Consider the following 23,211-nt stretch of genomic DNA (forward strand, 5'->3'; position numbering starts at 1 on the left):
GGGTTTGTAGTTATTTTTTTTCAATGAGCCTTCAGCCCTTTCTTTTCCACATAAAAAAAAAACATAGACATTTAGATGAACGTCTAAGTTCACCTCATCTTCTATTACTGTATGCAATAGATTGTTTCAGACATTTGACGTAATCCAACATGTCCTTTAATGCAGTGGTGGGGGGTGGATGGGATCCTTTTTTTTTCTTTTTTTAGCGGTTTAGCTCGGTTGGTAGGGTGGCCGTGCCAGCAACTTGAGGGTTGCAGGTTCGATTCCCGCTTCTGCCAACCTAGTCACTGCCGTTGTGTCCTTGGGCAAGACACTTTACCCACCTGCTCCCAGTGCCACCCACACTGGTTTGAATGTTACTTAGATATTGGGTTTCACTATGTAAAGCGCTTTGAGTCACTTGAGAAAAAGCGCTATATAAATATAATTCACTTCACTTCTTTTTTTTATTCTTTTTTTTTTCTTTGACATGAAAAAGGGGCATTTTTGTCATGAAAAGGGGAGGTTTTTGTTGTTGGTTCACTAATTGTAAGTGGAAACTGTGTTTTTTATGTTGATTTAATAAAAAAAAACAAAAAAAAAAACAATTATTTATTTTTTATTTTTTGATAAAAATGAATTAAAAATTCTTCTGCGGCCTGGTACCAATCGGGCCACGGCCCGGTGGTTGGGGACCACTGCTTTAATGAATGATGTCATCACTTTGTGTGAAAAGAGCGTTTCACTTCAGTTTTGATTTTTGGCGGCGCCAGTGGACAAAGGCGGTAGTGTTTTGCAAGAAGAAGACCACATTTCCCATGATTACTAGCGCACAGAGCGTCAAACTGACATGATGTCCGACGCAATACTGGCACAGATGTTCTGTCTTTAATGGCTTCGCTGATGTTAAATTGCAGACACTGTCATGTCTTGTGATCATGTTTTGTTTAGTTATGTTCTGTTTAAGACTCCATTGCTTCCTGTTTTGCACTTCCTTGTTTGCCTTGTTTCCATGGTTACCCATTAGTTTTCACCTGTCCCCATGTCACGCACCTGTTTTCACTAATCACCACAGTATTATTCAAGCCACAGTTACCAGGTAGTCAGCCTGGCGACATCACCCTTTATCAGTTTCTACAAATCCATGATATCCATGCTGATGATCCTGTTCCTTTCTAAGTAAGTTATTGTTTTTCATGCCATGGGTTTAAAGTTTTGTTTTCATGTCCCTAGTTTACGTCAGGGGTCACCAACCTTTTTGAAACCAAGAGCTACTTCTTGGGTACTGATTAATGCGAAGGGCTACCAGTTTGATACACACTTAAATAAATAGCCAGAAATAGCCAATTTGCTCAATTTATCTTTGAAAAATAAATGTATATATTTAAAAAAAAAATGGGTATTTCTGTCTGTCATTACTTTGTACATTTTTTTTCTTTTTACGGAAGGTTTTTTGTAGAGAATAAATGATGGGGGAAAAAAAACAAACGTATTTGAACGGTTTAAAAGCGAAAACAGGAAAAAAATTAAAATTACATTTTGAAACATAGTTTATCTTTAATTTTGACTCTTTAAGATTCAAAATTCAACTGAAAAAAAAGAAGAGAAAAATTAGCTAAGTTGAATCTTTTAGAAAAAATTGAACATTGAACATCATTAGTAATTTTTCCTGATTTGAAATTAATTTTAGAATTTCGATGACATGTTTTAAATAGGTTAAAATCCAATCTGCACTTTGTTATAATATATAACAAATTAGACCCAGCTATATTTCTAACAAAGACAAATCATCATTTCTTCTAGGTTTTCCAGAAATTTTTTATTCAAAGAAATTCAAAAGACTTTGAAATAATATTTAAATTTGATTCTACAGATTTTGTAGATTTGCCAGAATATATATTTTTTAATTTTAATCATAAATTTGAAAAAATATTTCACAAATATTCTTCGTCGAAAAAACAGAAGCTAAAATTAAGAATTAAATGAAAATGTATTTATTATTCTTTACAATAAAAAAAAAATACTTGAACATTGATTTAAATTGTCAGGAAAGAAGAGGAAGGAATTTAAAAGGTAAAAAGGTATATGTGTTTAAAAATCCTTAAAATCATTTTTAAGGTTGTATTTTTTTCTCTGAAATTGTCTTTCTGAAAGTTATAAGAAGCAAAGTAAAAAAATAAATGAATTTATTTAAACAAGTGAAGACCAAGTTTTTAAAATATTTTCTTGGCTTTTCAAATTCTATTTGAGTTTTGTCTCTCTTAGAATTAAAAATGTCGAGCAAAGCGAAACCAGCTTGCTAGTAAATAACATTTAAAAAATAGAGGCAGCTCACTGGTTAGTGCTGCTATTTGAGCTATTTTTAGAACAGGCCAGCGGGCGACTCATCTGGTCCTTACGGGCTATCTGGTGCCCGCGGGCAACGCGTTGGTGACCCCTGGTTTCCATCCATCCATCCATCCATTTTCTACCGCTTATTCCTTTTTGTGGTCGTGGGGGGCGTTGGCGCCTATTTCAGCTACTATCGGGCGGAAGGCGGGGTACACCCTGGACAAGTCGCCAACTCATCGCAGGGCCAAGACCCCTGGTTTACGTTATAGAAATAGTTTTGTTTTCATAGCCAAGTTTGTTCTCCGTCTTGTGCGCGCCTTTTGTCTGTTCCTTTTTATGAGTAAAATTAAATATTTCTTTACCTTAACGCCATGTCCACTCCAATCGCTTTGCACCTCAGGAAAACAACCCTCACCCCAGTCCCAGTCTTGACAGACACCATCAACAACTGATCCTGGATTGTTCTACAAACATGACACTACTACCAAGAATGTATCGGGGCAGATGCAGGTCCGAAAAGAGACCGGCTGATTGTTAGTAGTAGATGTATTTCTACCCCGCAATTTAAGCATTAGCATTATCATTTCAATTTCGGTCTGAAATCTTTGAGGAAAATGTTGATCCTGACTGTCCTTTTATCCGGGTGAGCTTTGTTTCTCTTTTTTTTTGTCTCCTCAGGCAAACATTTTCGTTTCTTTGGTTGTTTTTGCGCTTGGGCGAAGATTGCAGTATTTTTTCTTCTTCTTGTTGTTTTTTGTTTTCGGGTGGCACGTGGGCGTTCGCATTGACTTCCACCTTTTTAACAAATTGTGCTTTAAAGCAAGTCAGCATATTCGAAAATTTCCCTGCTACCCTCCTCAACGTCGCTAAATGTTAGAATAATTATGTGTAAGTTATCACACAACTCTTATGCTTAAAGGCTGTTGTTATAGTTATTATCAATTGTGCTGAAGTTGTCCTTGTCTATCTGTGCAAAGCGAGTCGTCCCGTATCAGTGTTTGTTAACAGAATCGGCCTGCTGACTGCCAAAGACGAACATCGAGTGCCGTGACGCGACGCAGACGGAGCAGATATAGGGCGATATCACTAGTGTCAGCACATTTTCATTTCTGAATAATCATATATTGTGTCTAACTGGGGCTGCTGAGATTACCCACCCTTTCTTCAGCGCCAGCCCCAGTGATGTAACCAGGGTCCTCCCAAATAAATACAGGAGTAGGTTGGTTTTGTAACTAGAGCACAGCCCAAAAACGTCTCTCCTCATTGAGCCAAATGTAACTGTCTCTGCATGATTCCTTGCTTCTTGTCTGTTTAATAGATGTCATCAGTGTTTGGACCTGACACTAAGTGCCATGACGGAGGTGTCAATCAACTAGCTGTAAGTCCATGTACCATCACACAAGTTATGAACACATAACAAGTTGCTAAGTGATGTGTTTAAACTTCCAACATGCATTCAATTAAATGACTTGTGTTTAACAACACACCTAAGGACATTATTCAGTATATTTTTATTTCATTTGAAAGCAGCCTAGCATCCTAATGCCAACTGTTTTCATTGGATGTCTTTGTTTATGTTGCAGGGATGCTTATCATTGCAAGCCAATGCAACAAGGATTGTGACTTCAAGACGCCTGGCAGTGGCTGAAGGTGAACGACATTTTGAACACGACATGTTTATCAGCGGGCAGCAGGTCCTAACTAATCCTTTAACCTGTTGTCCCAGTTAGTATTCTCAACACTTGTTGTGTACAAGTTACTAGGACATTGGAATTACATGCAATAATACATAGACTGGAATGTTACTATTACCTATGGGCCTGATCTACTAAAATCCAAAACACACGCGCCAACCGTGATACCAATGAATCATATTCGGTACCATACCGCCTCTGAGAAAGTGCCGCTGCCCCGACTCCCTCCCTTTTTTTTTTTTTTTTTTTTTACTGTCATGACGGCGTGTAACATTGCTGGTTTTACAAGCAGAGGAGCATATTCGGCAGCGCGCGCACACAGAGTACTTATAAGCAGACACAGTGTGTAGACAGAAAAGGGAGAATGGACGCATGTTGGTAAAGATAAAGGTGAAGTTATAATACTGAAAAAACCTCAGGAAGCGGTGCTTTAAGACATGGCTAGCTAGCTAGCTAGTGGCTTACATCCATCCGGAGTCTGCAGTGTTTTAGCTACTTCTAAATCACTAATCCTTGTCTCTATGGCGACAAAAAAAGTATGTTTCTTACAAGTAGCATTATCACTGCAGGACAAGGAATAGCTAAACATGCTTTACTACACACCGTAGGAGGATACAATAGCTCACTGAATACTTGCCAACCTTGAGACCTCCGATTTCGGGAGGTGGGGGATATGGGGGCGTGGTCGGGGAGGGGGGAGGCGTGATTGGGGTTTGGGGGCGTGGTTAAGAGGGGAGGAGTATAATTCACCAACTCGAGTATTTCATATATATATATATATATATATATATATATATATATGTATGTATATATATTTGTGTATGAAATACTTCACTTTAGGTGAATTCTACTTATTTACAGTATATATATTAAATATATTGAATAAAATAAATAGTTGAATTTCCAACGGCACTTATCAAATACACAGTAATAAAAACACAGTTGTTCTACTAACTGTAGTGTGCTTGCTGGTTACTAAAAAAACAACACTTAACTTACGAATAATTTCGCCAAACCTAGTGTGTGTGTGACAATCATTGGTACTTTAACTTTTTTTTTTTTTCACTATTTGAGTAACCTTTGGTCTGCCATTTGCGTATTGGCGAGTGATCTCCGAATCCCGGGAACATATCCTTCGCAGATTTGTTTTAGACATCCGCAAATGAGAACGGGATGCTGCTGTCAGCAAAAGTTACACTATCGGGTCTCCATTTAGCGAGGTGGCCCATATTTACTGGGTTTCGAACGATGCTGCGCTGCGGACGCTTTGTGCTTCGCTGACCGTTCATGAAAATCCGGGAGGGTTGGCAAGTATGTATTCTATTCTATGTACAGTAGATGGCAGTGTTGTCCTGTTTTAAGAGGGTCACAACATTGCTGAGTCAGGTTCTCATGGAGCTGGAGGGGGCGTGGCATCCAGCTCCGCCGGAATTTCGGGAGATTTTCGGGAGAAAATTTGTCCCGGGAGGATTTCGGGAGTCTCCCGGAAAATCCGGGAGGGTTGGCAAGTATGTATTCTATTCTATGTACAGTTGATGGCAGTGTTGTCCTGTTTAAGAGGGTCACAACATTGCTGAGTCAGGTTGTCATGGAGCTGGAGGGGGCGTGGGATCCAGCTCCGCCTGAATTTCAGGAGATTTTCGGGAGAAAATTTGTCCCGGGAGGATTTCGGGAGTCTCCCGGAAAATCCGGGAGGGTTGGCAAATGTGTATTCTATTCTATGTACAGTAGATGGCAGTTTTGTCCTGTTTAAGAGGGTTACAACATTGCTCAGTCAGGTTCACATGGAGCTGGAGGGGGCGTGGCATCCAGCTCCGCCTGAATTTCGGGAGATTTTCGGGAGAAAATTTGTCCCGGGAGGATTTCGGGAGTCTCCCGGAAAATCCGGGAGGGTTGGCAAGTATGTATTCTATTCTATGTACAGTAGATGGCAGTGTTGTCCTGTTTAAGAGGGTCACAACATTGCTCAGTCAGGTTCACATGGAGCTGGAGGGGGCGTGGCATCCAGCTCCGCCTGAATTTCGGGAGATTTTCGGGAGAAAACTTGTCCCGGGAGGATTTCGGGAGTCTCCCGGAAAATCCGGGAGGATTGGCAAGTATGTATTCTATTCTATGTACAGTAGATGGCAGTGTTGCCCTTTTTAAGAGGGTCACAACATTGCTGAGTCAGGTTCTCATGGAGCTGGAGGGGGCGTGGCATCCAGCTCCGCCTGAGTTTCGGGAGATTTTCGGGAGAACATTTGTCCCGGGAGGATTTTGGGAGTCTCCCCGGATTTTAGGGTTGGCAAGTATGGAACACTGTAAACAAACACGACACCTGAAGTCCACTGTAATGATACCAAGTACAATAGCGTATCTAGTCGATACTACTATGATTACATCTATATTTTTTAGCATCAGAAAATCTTGTTTCCTTTTTTTTTTTTATGTATATTATATTTATAAACTCAGTAAATACGTGTTTGGACGTATAAGGACTTTGAATATGGTAAATGGGTTATACTTGTATAGCGCTTTGACACTATGTCCACATTTATCCATTCACACACTGATGGAGGGAGCTGCCATGCAAGGCCGGAAACCACCACCCATCAGGAGCAAGGGTGAAGTGTCTTGCTCAAGGACACAACGGACGTGACTAAGATGGTAGAAGGTGGGGATTGAACCAGGTACCCTCAGGTTGCTGGCATAGTATCGGATCGATACCTTAATATGTGGTATCATCCAAAACTAATGTAAAGTATCAAAGAAGAGAAGAATAAGTGATACATAGAACATGTTAAAACTGAAAATAAGCAGATATTAACAGTAAATGAATTAAATGAATAATCCATTTTTTTACAGCTTGTCCTTTATAGTGTAGACAAAATAATGGGTGTATAAATGACACAATATGTTACTGCAGACTAATTAGGAGTCTTTGTTTGTTTACTTACTACTAAAAGACAAGTTGTCAAGTATGTTCAGTATTTTATTTAGGGACAAACTTGCTATAATAAACATGTTTCATGTAACCTAAGATTTTTTGTTCAAATAAAGACAATATTGCCATTTCTTTCCCTTCCGTGTTACAACAATAAATCCAAAAAGTGCAGATAACAATCGATGTCAAATTGTTGCTGTGAGAGCAGCAATAGTTTTGAGCAGCAGGGGGCTAATCTATCAAAGTTGTACCAGTGTCATTCGGGGTGAGACATCCTGTAAAAATCCATACCAATCTTGCCGTGACTCAGAACTATGTTTTTTTTGTAATTGTATGAAAGGGGAGTTGAAAATTGTGGGCGACTGAGCACAATAGGAGCATGATACTGCTGTATACCTATTTAGCTTAAAAAATGGAGTTACTTCAATAGTAGCCTAAATTTGAACCGATACAGTACCCGATACCCATCCTCAACTGTACTCTGTATGGGTCAATATGTCAAATGTCTATTAATAAAATCTCATTTTAGGATTAAACATTCAGCACTGAACTATTAGTGATAACTTATTTTTTTTTCTTGTATTCTTACACTTCCAAGGCTCATTTTGTGACGGTTCGCTGGCATCGTGGTGCGGGTTGGTTCTCCCGATGATGCAGTCGTACTTGGACACAGCATGAAGGTAAGAAATGATTTATTTATACTAAAAAAAACAGACTAAGAACAGAAAAACTGGTATCAGGCACAAAAGGCAAAACGAAAAGAACTACCATGGGAGCTACAAACAACTAAAAGCGCTAGCATGTGAGGTAGACGACAAAGGATTAGCGCGGAGGCTTGCAAGGATAAAGAGAGTTTTACCACAGTCGGGAATCAGCGTCGCATAGGACAAACTAGCAAGCGAGGACAAGTAAACGGGCGGTATAGCTCGGTTGGTAGAGTGGCCGTGCCAGCAACTTGAGGGTTGCAGGTTCGATTCCCGCTTCCGCCATCCTAGTCACTGCCATTGTGTCCTTGGGCAAGACACTTTACCCACGTGCTCCCAGTGCCACCCACACTGGTTTAAATGTAACTTAGATATTGGGTTTCACTATGTAAAGCGCTTTGAGTCACTAGAGAAAAGCGCTATATAAATATAATTCACTTCACTTCGGCACAAAAGGCAGGCTTGAATAAGGACGGTGAATGCAAACAGGTGTGATTCGAAAACAGGAGGCAGGTGACACTAATGCGTGACTATAGCAACAGAACAAACAGGAAGTGCCACCAGGAACTAAGGAAGTCAAACACTAACAAGATGTGATACAAAAAGGTAACAAAACCTGAATATGTATTATTATTTAAATAATACAAGTATTATTTAAAAAAACGTTGCATGTTCCAAGACTTTAGAAGGCAGTAGTGTGTAGACTTCATTGTTGTCTAGCTAGGAAGTAGTATTTGCCATTAAATGAATGTGCCAGTCCTGTCTTGTGTTGAATCCCTACAAAGTATTTATACTATAAGTATTGTACTTATTACACACCCGCTGTTTGATTGTAATGTGCATCTTTGTAGTTTTGATTACCAAAAAGTGTTGATGCAAAATCAAACTAGAACATTTTGAGAGGTGGTGCTTTACTTTACTTTCCAGTGCTTCCTACCAGGCATTTGTGCTTTGTTGGCATAGAAAATGACAACTTTACCCAGAAACAGAACACTCTGAGTGCTTGTTTCCCGGCCAATTGTTTAAGCTGGTACCGAATATGCAACTGGACGTCCAAAAATCTGTAATTTTACAAGAATAGGTACCTGGTATAGGTACCGACATAATTACCTTTTTAAAAGTGCCAAATTTGGTACCCATTCTTGAGCAAAACCTCCTTAAAACCAGAGTCCTCTGCAGGGCATATCCATGTTTTTGTATAACCTTATCCGTGTTTTTTTGTTTGTTTTTTTAAACGTGCAACTGACCAAAAAAAACAACACATTTTTACTGCTTTGAAGGTTAAATATAGGAAACATATTTTTTAGGATGAACAATTGAAAGTAAAAAATTAGGCAGTGTTTTGCAGAGAAGTTGTGTTAACATTCAGTTCTCATTGAGCTTTTTTTGTGTGTAATGTTTTATTATAAGAGTGAATTATTAGTAATTATGCAAATGATGTTGATGTTGTTGCTTTTTATGTCCTTTTCGATGCTAGAAATAAGTAAACATATATACTGTACAGCAGTGGTCCCCAACCACTGGGCCGCGGGCCGCTTGGTACCGGGCCGCAGAATAATTTTTTTATTCATTTTTATTAAAAAAAAATTATATATATATTTTTATTAAACCTCCCTTTCTCATGACCAAAACGTCCCTTTTTCATGACAAAGAAAAAAAAAAAGATTTTTATGTATTTAGTTTTTTTATTAAATCAACATAAAAAACACAATATACACTTACAATTAGTGCACCAACCACAAAAACCTCCCTTTTTCATGACAAAAACGTCCCTTTTTCATGACAAAGAAAAAAAAAAAAAGAAAATGTTTCATTTTTATTTTTTATTAAATCAACAAAAACACAATATACACTTACAATTAGTGCACCAACCTCAAAAACCTCCCTTTCTCATGACAAAAACGTCCCTTTTTCATGACAAAGAAAAAAAAAAAAAGAAAATTTTATTAAATCAACATAAACACAATAATCACTTACAATTAGTGCACCAACCACAAAAGCCTCCCTTTTTCATGACAAAAACGTCCCTTTTTCATGACAAAGAAAAAAAAAAAAAAGAAACATTATTTATTTTATTTTTTTTCTTATATTAAATCAACATAAAAAACACAATAATCACTTAGAATTAGTGCACCAACCACAAAAACCTCCTTTTCATGACAAAGAAAAAAAAAGTAAAAAGAAATGTTTTATTTTTTTTTTTAATTAAATCAACATAAACACAATAATCACTTACAATCAGTGCACCAACCACAAAAACCTCCCCTTTTCATGACAAAAACGTCCCTTTTTCATGACAAAGAAAAAAAAAAAAAAAACATTGTTTTTATTTTATTTTATTTTTTTTATTAAATCAACATAAAAAAAAAATAATCACTTACAATTAGTGCACCAACCTCAAAAACCTCCCTTTCTCAAGACAAAAACGTCCCTTTTTCATGACAAAGAAAAAAAAAAAAAGAAAATGTTTCATTTTTATTTTTTATTAAATCAACAAAAACACAATATACACTTACAATTAGTGCACCAACCTCAAAAACCTCCCTTTCTCATGACAAAAACGTCCCTTTTTCATGACAAAGAAAAAAAAAAAAAAAAATTTTATTAAATCAACATAAACACAATAATCACTTACAATTAGTGCACCAACCACAAAAGCCTCCCTTTTTCATGACAAAAACGTCCCTTTTTCATGACAAAGAAAAAAAAAAAAAGAAACATTATTTATTTTTTTTTTTTTCTTATATTAAATCAACATAAAAAACACAATAATCACTTAGAATTAGTGCACCAACCACAAAAACCTCCTTTTCATGACAAAGAAAAAAAAAGTAAAAAGAAATGTTTTATTTTTTTTTTTTATTAAATCAACATAAACACAATAATCACTTACAATCAGTGCACCAACCACAAAAACCTCCCCTTTTCATGACAAAAACGTCCCTTTTTCATGACAAAGAAAAAAAAAAAAAATTATTGTTTTTATTTTATTTATTTTTTTTTATTAAATCAACATAAAAAAAAATAATCACTTACAATTAGTGCACCAACCTCAAAAACCTCCCTTTCTCATGACAAAAACGTCCCTTTTTCATGACAAAGAAAAAAAAAAATATATATATATATATTTTTTTTTTTTTCAATTAAATCAACAGAAATTATTATGTAGAAAGCTGGAACGCAAATGGCGCACGACTAAACTTGAGGTGCACCATCAAGCATGGAGTGATGGTTTAATAACTTATAAACGCATGCTTACCTTAGCTAAAGCTAAATATTACTCAAATCTCATCCACCGTAATAAAAACGATCCTAAATTTTTGTTTAGTACGGTAGCATCGCTAACCCAACAAGGGACTCCTTCCAGTAGCTCAACCCACTCAGCTGATGACTTTATGCAATTCTTTAGTAAGAAAATGGAAGTCATTAGAAAGGAGATTAAAGACAATGCGTCCCAGCTACAACGGGGTTCTATTAACACTGACACGATTGTATATACGGCGGATACTGCCCTCCAAAATACTTTCTCTCGTTTTGAGGAAATAACATTAGAGGAATTGTTACAACGTGTAAATGGAATAAAACAGACAACATGTTTACTTGACCCTCTTCCTGGGAAACTGATCAAGGAGCTCTTTGTATTATTAGGTCCATCAGTGCTAAATATTATAAACTTATCACTTTCCTCGGGCACTGTTCCCCTAGCATTCAAAAAAGCGGTTATTCATCCTCTTCTTAAAAGACCTAACCTCGATCCTGACCTCATGATAAGTTACCGACCGGTGTCTCACCTTCCCTTTTATTTCAAAAATCCTTGAAAAAATTGTTGCGGAGCAGTTAAATGAACACTTAGCGTCTAACAATCTATGTGAAACCTTTCAATCCGGTTTCAGGGCAAATCACTCCACGGAGACAGCCCTCGCAAAAATGACTAATGATCTATTGCTAAGGATGGATTCTGATGCGTCATCTATGTTGCTGCTCCTCGATCTTAGCGCTGCTTTCGATACCGTCGATCATAATATTTTATTAGAACGTATCAAAACACGAATTGGTATGTCAGACTTAGCCCTGTCTTGGTTTAACTCTTATCTTACTGATAGGATGCAGTGTGTCTCCCATAACAATGTGACCTCGGACTACGTTAAGGTAACGTGTGGAGTTCCCCAGGGTTCGGTCCTTGGCCCTGCACTCTTCAGCATCTACATGCTGCCGCTAGGTGACATCATACGCAAATACGGTATTAGCTTTCACTGTTATGCTGATGACACCCAACTCTACATGCCCCTAAAGCTGACCAACACGCCGGATTGTAGTCAGCTGGAGGCGTGTCTTAATGAAATTAAACAATGGATGTCCGCTAACTTTTTGCAACTCAACGCCAAAAAAACGGAAATGCTGATTATCGGTCCTGCTAGACACCGAACTCTATTTAATAATACAACTCTAACATTTGACAACCAAACAATTAAACAAGGCGACACGGTAAAGAATCTGGGTGTTATCTTCGACCCAACTCTCTCCTTTGAGGCACACATTAAAAGCGTTACTAAAACGGCCTTCTTTCATCTCCGTAATATCGCTAAAATTCGCTCCATTCTGTCCACTAAAGACGCTGAGATCATTATCCATGCGTTTGTTACGTCTCGCCTCGACTACTGTAACGTATTATTTTCGGGTCTCCCCATGTCTAGCATTAAAAGATTACAGTTGGTACAAAATGCGGCTGCTAGACTTTTGACAAGAACAAGAAAGTTTGATCACATTACGCCTGTACTGGCTCACCTGCACTGGCTTCCTGTGCACTTAAGATGTGACTTTAAGGTTTTACTACTTACGTATAAAATACTACACTGTCTAGCTCCATCTTATCTTGCCGATTGTATTGTACCATATGTCCCGGCAAGAAATCTGCGTTCAAAGGACTCCGGCTTATTAGTGATTCCCAAAGCCCAAAAAAAGTCTGCGGGCTATAGAGCATTTTCCGTTCGGGCTCCAGTACTCTGGAATGCCCTCCCGGTAACAGTTCGAGATGCCACCTCAGTAGAAGCATTTAAGTCTCACCTTAAAACTCATTTGTATACTCTAGCCTTTAAATAGACTCCCTTTTTAGACCAGTTGATCTGCCGTTTCTTTTCTTTTTCTTCTATGTCCCACTCTCCCGTGTGGAGGGGGTCCGGTCCGATCCGGTGGCCATGTACTGCTCGCCTGTGTATCGGCTGGGGACATCTCTGCGCTGCTGGTCCGCCTACGCTTGGGATGGTTTCCTGCTGGCTCCGCTGTGAACGGGACTCTCGCTGCTGTGTCTTGGATCCTCTTTGGACTGGACTCTCGCGACTGTGTTGTATCCATTGTGGATTGAACTTTCACAGTATCATGTTAGACCCGCTCGACATCCATTGCTTTCCTCCTCTCTAAGGTTCTCATAGTCATCATTGTCACCAATGTCCCACTGGGTGTGAGTTTTCCTACCGAGGATGTCGTGGTGGTTTGTGCAGCCCTTTGAGACACTAGTGATTTAGGGCTATATAAGTAAACATTGATTGATTGATTGATAAAAAGCACAATAATCACTTACAATTAGTGCACCAACCACAAAAACCTCCCTTTTTCATGACAAAGAGGGGAAAAAAAAAACATTTTTATTTATTTATTGATTTATTTGTTCTATTAAATCAACATAAAAAACACAATAATCACTTACGATTAGTGCAACAACCACAAAAAACTCCCTTTTTCATGACAAAAACGTCCCATTTTCATGACAAAGAAAAAAAAAAAATTTATTTATTTATTTTTTTCAATTAAATCAACATAAAAAACACAATAATCACTTACAATTAGTGCACCAACCACAAAAAACTCCCTTTTTCATGACAAAAACGTCCATTTTTCATGACAAAGAGAAAAAAAAAAAAAAGGACCCCCACCACCCCCCCTCCCGGGACGCGGGACAAATTATTAAGCGTTGACCGGTCCGCGGATACAAAAAGGTTGGGGACCACTGATGTACAGTATGTTGTTGAGAAACATGATTAAATAAGATATGCTTGAAGAATGCACTTTAAATAAAACTGTCATATTCTTTAATGTATCTTTTGAGGAATGTGCGACACGAATAAACCGCACTGTGCCATACTAAAAAAATACTTAGGAATTGGACTGGGATATTAAAAAAAAAAAAAAAAAAAAAAATCCCAAATAATAGCATGTATTCCAGTGGAAGCAGCTAATGTGCGGCACTTTCCCTAGTTGGTGTTCCTTAAACGTGTTCTACCTGCGATGCAGCTAAAGGTCCATTTTAAAAGGTTTTCATTGTGTGAAAGGTCAGGGCTTCCAGGTGTGAAGTCATGCTGTGTTGAAAGCGCCAACACACACAGAAAACAACAAAAAAACGATTAGTTTTTGTAACATTGTATATGACTATGTTGCTGCCTCAAGTACCCCTTGTTGATTCAAGTGTAGCTTTATCTCAGTAGTTTCATAAAATTATGGCATTTACTTGTACTATTTAGGAATGTCATGCAGAGCTCAGATTTGGTATTAGGACAATGTTCATAAATGTCAAATTACCGTTTTTTCCAGACTATGAGGCACACTTAAAAAAAAATGGTTTTCCTCAAAACTTGACAGTGGGCCTTATAACCCGGTGCACCCTATATACGGAATAATTCTGGTTTTGCTTACTGACCTCAAATGTTATTTGGTACAAGGTGTAATTCTAAGTGTGATAGTAGATGGCAGTCACACATGAAAGATATGAGTAGACTGCAACACTGCAAAAACTGAAATCTAAGTAAGATGAAATATCTCAAATAAGGGGGATATTTGCTTATTTTCTATCTAAGATACTTCTTCTCACTAAGCAGATTTTATGTTAGTCTTTTACTTGTTTTAAAGGTTTTGCTCCTAAATGATCTCAGTAAGATACTACAGCTTGTTTCCGACATTTAATGACCTATTTTGAGTAAAATATGCTTGAAACTATTTTTGTCCAAAACACACCCAGCAATGGTGCACAGGAAGGCGGGGAAGAAGAGGGGGAAAAGGCGGCCAAAATGTTCATAAGTCCCAATTGTGTCCAAAAACGCACCCAGCAAAGTCCCACGGGAAGTAGGGGGGAAAAATTAGAAAAGTCGGCAAGAGTCCCCTAAAATTTTCAAAATACCTACCAAGGTTCGAGTCCCGACCGGGTTCGAGTTTGAGTGCACACTCGAACCCGGGTGGGACTTTTGGACATTTCACCGACTTTTCTCCCCACCTTTCCGTGGGACTTTGCTGGGCGCGTTTTGGACATTTTGGGCATCCCGGCCAGCGGCGGAACTTGTGGGACTCGAACCTGTGTAGGTATTTTGAAAATTTTTGGGACTTTTGCTGACTTTTCCAACTTTCATACCCCCTTCCCATGGGACTCGGCTGGGTGTGTTATGGACATTTTGGGCATCCCGGGACTTGCGCGGCCATACATAAAATGTTATACTTGTTTTAAGTGTTTAGGTCCTAAATGATCTCAGTAAGATATTACAGCTTGTAGCTGAGATTTGATGACCTATATTGAGTAAAACATGCTTGAAACTAGAATATCAACTGTTGCAAAGCTGTGTCATCAACACTCACAAGTATAAAACTACTTTTTAAAGTAAGAATTTTTTATTTTAAGAACTTAAAACAAAATCATGACTTTGACACAATTGTTTCTCATATTAAAACAGATGACAGCCAAATAGACTTTGCCGTTTTATTTTCAATGAAACAATAGAAAATACGTACTCGTATAGTAGTACTATCGTGGGATCACACTCCTCAGCCTTCCCGGTAAGGTTTATTCAGGTGTACTGGAGAGGAGGCTACGTCGGATAGTCGAACCTCGGATTCAGGAGGAACAGTGTGGTTTTCGTCCTGGTCGTGGAACTGTGGACCAGCTCTATACTCTCGGCAGGGTTCTTGAGGGTGCATGGGAGTTTGCCCAACCAGTCTACATGTGCTTTGTGGACTTGGAGAAGGCATTCGACCGTGTCCCTCGGGAAGTCCTGTGGGGAGTGCTCAGAGAGTATGGGGTATCGGACTGTCTTATTGTGGCGGTCCGTTCCCTGTACGATCAGTGCCAGAGCTTGGTCCGCATTGCCGGCAGTAAGTCGAACACATTTCCAGTGAGGGTTGGACTCCGCCAAGGCTGTCCTTTGTCACCGATTCTGTTCATAACTTTTATGGACAGAATTTCTAGGCGCAGTCAAGGCGTTGAGGGGTTCCGGTTTGGTAACCGCAGGATTAGGTCTCTGCTTTTTGCAGATGATGTGGTCCTGATGGCTTCATCTGACCGGGGTCTTCAGCTCTCGCTGGATCGGTTCGCAGCCGAGTGTGAAGCGACCGGAATGAGAATCAGCACCTCCAAGTCCGAGTCCATGGTTCTCGCCCGGAAAAGGGTGGAGTGCCATCTCCGGGTTGGGGAGGAGACCCTGCCCCAAGTGGAGGAGTTCAAGTACCTAGGAGTCTTGTTCACGAGTGAGGGAAGAGTGGATCGTGAGATCAACAGGCGGATCGGTGCGGCGTCTTCAGTAATGCGGACGTTGTACCGGTCCGTTGTGGTGAAGAAGGAACTGAGCCGGAAGGCAAAGCTCTCAATTTACCGGTCGATCTACGTTCCCATCCTCACCTATGGTCATGAGCTTTGGGTCATGACCGAAAGGATAAGATCACGGGTACAAGCGGCCGAAATGAGTTTCCTCCGCCGTGTGGCGGGGCTCTCCCTTAGAGATAGGGTGAGAAGCTCTGCCATCCGGGAGGAACTCAAAGTAAAGCCGCTGCTCCTTCACATCGAGAGGAGCCAGATGAGGTGGTTCGGGCATCTGGTCAGGATGCCACCCGAACGCCTCCCTAGGGAGGTGTTTAGGGCACGTCCAACCGGTAGGAGGCCACGGGGAAGACCCAGGACACGTTGGGAAGACTATGTCTCCCGGCTGGCCTGGGAACGCCTCGGGATCCCCCGGGAAGAGCTAGACGAAGTGGCTGGGGAGAGGGAAGTCTGGGTAACCCTGCTTAGGCTGTTGCCCCCGCGACCCGACCTCGGATAAGCGGAAGATGATGGATGGATAGTAGTACACTTGTTATTAGTGAGAATATACTTATTTTAAGGTATTTTTGGGTTCATTGAAGTTAGCTAATTTTACTTGTTTTGAAAAGTCTTGACAAGCCAAATTTTCTTGTTCTATTGGCAGATAATTTTGCTTAGTTCAAGTAAAATACCCCTCATTTTTGTATTTTTTTTTTCTTGTTTTTGAACACTGACTTTTTGCAGTGAATATGATGGCAATGTGACTCAGGTAAACACCAACATTAAATATGTTCCATTGAGAATATAGAACATTACACACGGTGCTCAAAAATCTATCAAATGTTTTAGTAGGACTTTGGTAAGCTATGAAGCCACACCGCTTGATGGATTGTACTGTGCTTCAACATAGGAGTATTATTATGCTGTGTGTATAAAGTACGGCAAATTATCCAGTGTTTTGTTTCCCAAATTTTATGCAAAATAAACTTTTCTTACCAACACCTGCTGATCTGTATATGGGATCTGCAGAAGTCCTGAATAATTGTGTGTGTCCGCCTTTGTAGTCCGTGGAAACACCGTAGTCGATAAGCTTCTTTTTCTATATATTTTTGTTATGTGACATTCATCCTCCACTGTTGCCATTTCTAATAGAAAGTAGTGTAAAGTTCCTACTTATATCTGTCAGTAAACTCACCTTGAAAGCACTAAAACATACCGGTGTATTGAGTTTACATTATTCACCCAAGGAACTTTAGTTATTAGAGAGTTCCGCTCGGACAGTTTTTCACGGGACACTATTCGGGCGTTGTTGTTGCACTAGTGAGCCACGGATGAGAAGAGGCTGCTCTGTTATGGATCGAAGTAAAAGTCTGAATGTTTTTTTAATCAATCAATCAATCAATGTTTACTTATATAGCCCTAAATCACTAGTGTCTCAAAGGGCTGCACAAACCACTACGACATCCTCGGTAGGCCCACATAAGGGCAAGGAAAACTCACACCCAGTGGGACGTCGGTGACAATGATGACTATGAGAACCTTGGAGAGGAGGAAAGCAATGGATGTCGAGCGGGTCTAACATGATACTGTGAAAGTTCAATCCATAATGGATCCAACACAGTCGCGAGAGTCCAGTCCAAAGCGGATCCAACACAGTCGCGAGAGTCCAGTTCACAGCGGAGCCAGCAGGAAAATATCCCAAGCGGAGGCGGATCAGCAGCGCAGAGGTGTCCCCAGCCGATACACAGGCAAGCAGTACATGGCCACCGGATCGGACCGGACCCCCTCCACAAGGGAGAGTGGGACATAGGAGAAAAAGAAAAGAAACGGCAGATCAACTGGTCCAAAAAGGGAGTCTATTTAAAGGCTAGAGTATACAAATGAGTTTTAAGGTGAGACTTAAATGCTTCTACTGAGGTGGCATCTCAAACTTTTACCGGGAGGGCATTCCAGAGTACTGGAGCCCGAAATGAAAACGCTATATAGCCCGCAGACTTTTTTGGGGCTTTGGGAATCACTAATAACAGTTAAAACAGTTAGCGCCATCTTTTGGCACTTCTTCCACTCCCGTCCTTGCACGCTACACCGCTACAACAAAGACGACGGGGAGAAGACGCTGTCGAAGGTGAGGCACATAAATAAGACCGCCCACAAAACTGAGCATCCTGAATCGACTGTCATAAAATGACTTGATGATGACGTGTAAAACATCATCTATGCAATATTTTGAGCAAAGAACCACCATTACATGTTATGTACATGACAAGGAAGTGTTTTACATTTAGAAAGATGCGCCTTATCGTTTGAATGAAAAAGACCGGACTCTGCAGGGCACCCTATGGTCCGGAAAATACGGTAGGTAAATGATTACTTTAATCTGAAGACAAGAGACAAATAACCAGATTCCAAAATGTCTTACCTGGCAAGGCTTTGAAAAGCTCTTACTTGCTGCTTGTTTGTTGGTCTTGCTGCTTTTACTTTTGTATTCAGTAAGTGGAAAACATGCTCCATTGGGTGTAAGTCAGGAAAGGGATTTCGACCATTGAGAAATAATCAATTTAGTTCCCCACCGATAAGTCTTAAAGATGCTTTTGCGGTATTTTTAGCAGTAGAAAGTCTCCAGTTTTGAGTTGCTCGCTCAATGCAAGTGACTGAGAGCCACTTCTTGACTGCTTTGGATTCTTAGTGTGTTTGTAACTGTTGCTCGGGCTACAGTACTCTGGAATGCCCTCCCGGTAACAGTTCGAGATGCTACCTCAGTAGAAGCATTTAAGTCTCACCTTAAAACTCATCTGTATACTCTAGCCTTTAAATAGACCTCCTTTTTAGACCAGTTGATCTGCCGCTTCTTTTCTTCTTTTCTTCTTTCTCCTTGTGGAGGGGGTCTGGTCCGATGACCATGGATGAAGTACTGGCTGTCCAGAGTCGAGACCCAGGATGGACCGCTCGCCTGTATCGGTTGGGGACATCTCTACGCTGCTGATCCGCTTGAGATGGTTTCCTGTGGACGGGACTCTCGCTGCTGTCTTGGATCCGCTTGAACTGAACTCTCGCGGCTGTGTTGGAGCGATTGAACTTTCACAGTATCATGTTAGACCCGCTCGACATCCATTGCTTTCGGTCCCCTAGAGAGGGGGGGGTTGCCCACATCTGAGGTCCTCTCCAAGGTTTCTCATAGTCAGCATTGTCACTGGCGTCCCACAGGATGTGAATTCTCTCTGCCCACTGGGTGTGAGTTTTCCTTGCCCTTTTTTGGGTTCTTCCGAGGATGTTGTAGTCGTAATGATTTGTGCAGTCCTTTGAGACATTTGTGATTTGGGGCTATATAAATAAACATTGATTGATTGATTGATGTCAAAACAAATCAAGAAAAAAATATATATATTTCCGTAAGTGGGTTATTATCATTCCAGTGACTGTGTGCACTTTGTTTCCTAAGAAGTCCTCCTGACAGCAAAAGACATTTGTTTTTGGTTTTCCTTTATCAGAGTTACATGCTTCAGAAAACAATTGCCCTGTTATAATTTTCCACAAATGTCCACGGCAGAGGGTGTTGGGTGTGGATCAACACATGAATCAACACCATTCTGTACATGCTGGTCATTCCCTTTTTAAAAATGGTGTATCATAGCAGTGTTGGTAAATGGAGTAGTCGCAGACAACTTTCGAATTTGCTATAAATTCAAGACTTTTTCTTACTATCGGTGGGGAGTGTTCCTTGGTTTTCGCGGCACGCTACCCACAACTGACCACACTTGACCACATTGGTCCTGATTCAAAAGTGTCGACTAGGATATCAGAGGGCCCCTCTAATGCTGACCAAGTTGGCCCTTACAGTGGGGCAAAAAAGTATTTAGTCCAGACACTGATTGTGCAAGTTCTCCCACTTAAAATGATGACAGAGGTCTGTAATTTTCATCATAAGTACACTTCAACTGTGAGAGACAGAATGTGAAAAAAAAAATCCAGGAATTCACATTATAAGAATTTTAAATCATTGTAAATTATGGTGGAAAATAAGTATTTGATCAACCATTCAAAGCTCTCACTTATGGAAGGTTTTGGCTCATAATCTCACGATACATGGCCCCATTCATTCTTTCCTTAACACGGATCAATCGTCCTGTCCCCTTAGCTGAAAAACAGCCCCAAAGCATGATGTTTCCACCCCCATGCTTCACAGTAGGTGTGGTGTTCTTGGGATGCAACTCAGTGTTCTTCTTCCTCCAAACACGACGAGTTGAGTTTATACCAAAAAGTTATATTTTGGTTTCACATGACCACATGATATTCTCCCAATCCTCTGCTGTATCACCCATGTATCCATTTTCGTATAAACTCAACTCGTCGTGTTTGGAGGAAGAAGAATACTGAGTTGCATCCCAAGAACACCATACTGTATTTCAAACAAAGTTTACTTATAGCCTTTAAGCACAAGTGTCTCAAAGGGCTGCACCAGCCACAACCACATCCTCGGCTCAGATCCCACATCAGGGCATGGACAAACTCAACCCAATGGGACAATGAAAAACCTTGGGGGGACCAAAGATGTGGGGATCATATATCAGTTTCAACATTTGTGTCACAAAATCTAAATGTTGCATTTGTGTGCCTTAGACTTAGACTTATACAAACTTTAATGATCCACAAGGAACATTTTCCACAATTGTCCCTATCAGTGGAAAAGATAAACAAAGAACAAAACAAACAAAAAATGTGGCTGCTAGAATTTTAACAAGAACAATAACATTTTATCATATTACGCCTATACTGTATATACCTTTTTTATATACCTTTTTACTGGATTCCTGTGCACTTTAAACGAGACTAAGGTTTTACTACTTAGGTATAAAATACTACACGGTCTAGCTCCATCCTATCTTGCTAATTGTATTGTACTATATGTCCCGGCAAGAAATCTGTATTCCTAAGAACGCCGGCTTATTGGTGATTCCCAGAGTCCAAAAACAGTCTGCGGGCTATAGAGCCTTTTCTATTGGGGCTCCAGTTCTCTGGAATGTTCTACCAGTAACAGTAAGAGATGCGACCACAGTAGAAGCATTTAAGCTCCATCTTAAAATGTATTTGTATACGTTAGCCTTTAAATAGACCCCCCTTTTAGACCAGTTGATCTGCCATCTTCCGGATGGTTATTATGTTTTTGGTTTTCCAGGTTTGAGGTCAGTAAGCACAACCAAAGCACCAACATCTGCGGTCCCCTCCAAGGTTTCTCATTGTATTCCATTGGGTTGAGTTGTTTTTCTTGCCCTGATGTGATATCCGAGCCGAAGATGTTTGGTGGCTTGTGCAGCCCTTTGAGACACTTGTGATTAAGGGCTGTATAAATAAAGCCAGCATCTGTGATGGCATGGGGGTGTATTAGTGCCCTAGGCATGGGTAACTTACACATCTGTGAAGGCACCATTAATGCTGAAAGGTACATACAGGTTTTGGAGCAACATATGTTGTCATCCAAGCAACGTTATCATGGACGCCCCTGCTTATTTCAGCAAAACAATGCCAAGCCATGTGTTACAACAGCGTGGCTTCGTAGTAAAAGAGTGCGGGTACTTTCCAGACATGTCTCCCATCGGAAATGTGTGGCACATTTTGAAGCGTAAAATACGATAGCGGAGACTCCGGACTGTTGAACGACTGAAGCTCTACATAACACAAGAATGGGAAAGAATTCCACTTTCAAAGCTTCAACAATTAGTTTCCTCAGTTCCCAAACATTTATTGAGTGTTGTTAAAATAAAATGTGATGTAACACAGTGGTGAACATGCCCTTTCCCAACTACTTTGGCACGTGTTGCAGCCATGATTATATAAGTTCATTATTATTTGCAAGAAAAAAATACAGTTTTTGAGTTTGAACATCAAAAATCTTGTCTTTGTAGTGTATTCAACTGAATATGGGTTGAAAAGGGTTTGCAAATCATTTTATTCCGTTTATATTTAAATCTAACACAATTTCCCAACTGATATGCAAACGGGGTTTGTATTTTGACGACGGATTGAAAACACCCCTCACATTTTATTCCGGTTTATTGTCAACCTAAACCCTGTTGATAATTGTCCATTCTGCGTATTGCTGTGTGTGTCTTCTGGGTGTGGGCTGCTACTTACACTTCTCTGATCAGTGGCTAGGGGGTGCACTGTGGACATGAGTGTAAGCATGGAATGGGAGAGAGAGTGTGTGTGTGTGTGTGTGTGTGTGTGTGTGTGTGTGTGTGTGTGTGTGTGTCAGTAATATATTCCTGCCTGTGGCTGGGCTGGTCACATGGGGGAGAGCAGTCTGTTTAAAACAGCCTCAGCTCTCTCACTCAGATCACTGCGAGACCCGGAGACAGACACACACACACTTTGCCTCTCTCTTCCACACAAGCGCTCACACACACGCCTCACGTACGGAGACGGCAACTTTCCTCTATCGGACTGGCACAACACAAGGGAGTGACAGATCAGGAAAAAGCAAGAAATAAAGAGGAGGTGCCCAGTGAGTAGCCAATTAATTTTTATTTCACATTCTCGATGAGTCTTTTGGATTTTTGTGCCGCTGCGCCGTCTGACCGCGACCTGGCGGAGTGTGGAGGAGAGTTGAATGGGACTGTGAGAGTGAAGGGAGGCAAGCGTGGCATGCGAGATGTGGTGCTGGTGCAACCCCGGGATACATCTCCATCAATCTGTCCCCTCCGCCTTGTGGGATGTTATGCTGTTAATTGGCAGCGTACGCTTGGAATGAAAGGAATGTCATTGGATTCTCCTGCTCTCTTGTTTGACTCCGTGCATGTCCTCTCTCGGGGGTTTTGTATGCATCGTGGTGGTCAACCCGAGTCTAGGATCCTAACTTCCTGAAGACCATTTGAGGCGATAGACCTGTGACAGTTAGGTTGTTTCTGATTTTGGAACTCAGAGTCCATCGTCCCTTGTTATTCAATCTCTCCTTATTTAATCAGAAGGTATCCCTTCTTTCTCCCTTGCATACTACACGCTGGCGGACATTGATTCTAAGATCCTAACCTCCTG

At 40.4% G+C, this 23,211-nt stretch overlaps 1 protein-coding gene across 2 annotated transcripts in view; it reads left to right on the forward strand.

Moving 5' to 3' along the window:
• The first annotated feature begins 1,072 nt into the window (after positions 1 to 1,072).
• Positions 1,073 to 23,211, forward strand: part of cntfr (ciliary neurotrophic factor receptor) — a 723,314-nt gene continuing 701,175 nt past the window's right edge. Inside the window, exons 1-4 of one of the 2 annotated variants that reach the window (XM_061877005.1) lie at positions 1,073 to 1,158; positions 3,629 to 3,688; positions 3,894 to 3,960; positions 7,526 to 7,607. In XM_061877005.1, coding sequence (XP_061732989.1) covers positions 7,602 to 7,607 — 6 coding nt within the window. In that variant the 5' untranslated portion in view covers positions 1,073 to 1,158; positions 3,629 to 3,688; positions 3,894 to 3,960; positions 7,526 to 7,601. Of the gene's footprint in view, positions 1,159 to 3,628; positions 3,689 to 3,893; positions 3,961 to 7,525; positions 7,608 to 22,470; positions 22,682 to 23,211 lie in introns of those variants that run through there. The other variant, XM_061877006.1, reaches the window with a different exon arrangement.

The sequence above is a fragment of the Nerophis ophidion genome, linkage group LG17 (genome assembly GCF_033978795.1).
Source record: "Nerophis ophidion isolate RoL-2023_Sa linkage group LG17, RoL_Noph_v1.0, whole genome shotgun sequence".
Lineage (NCBI taxonomy): Eukaryota > Metazoa > Chordata > Actinopteri > Syngnathiformes > Syngnathidae > Nerophis > Nerophis ophidion.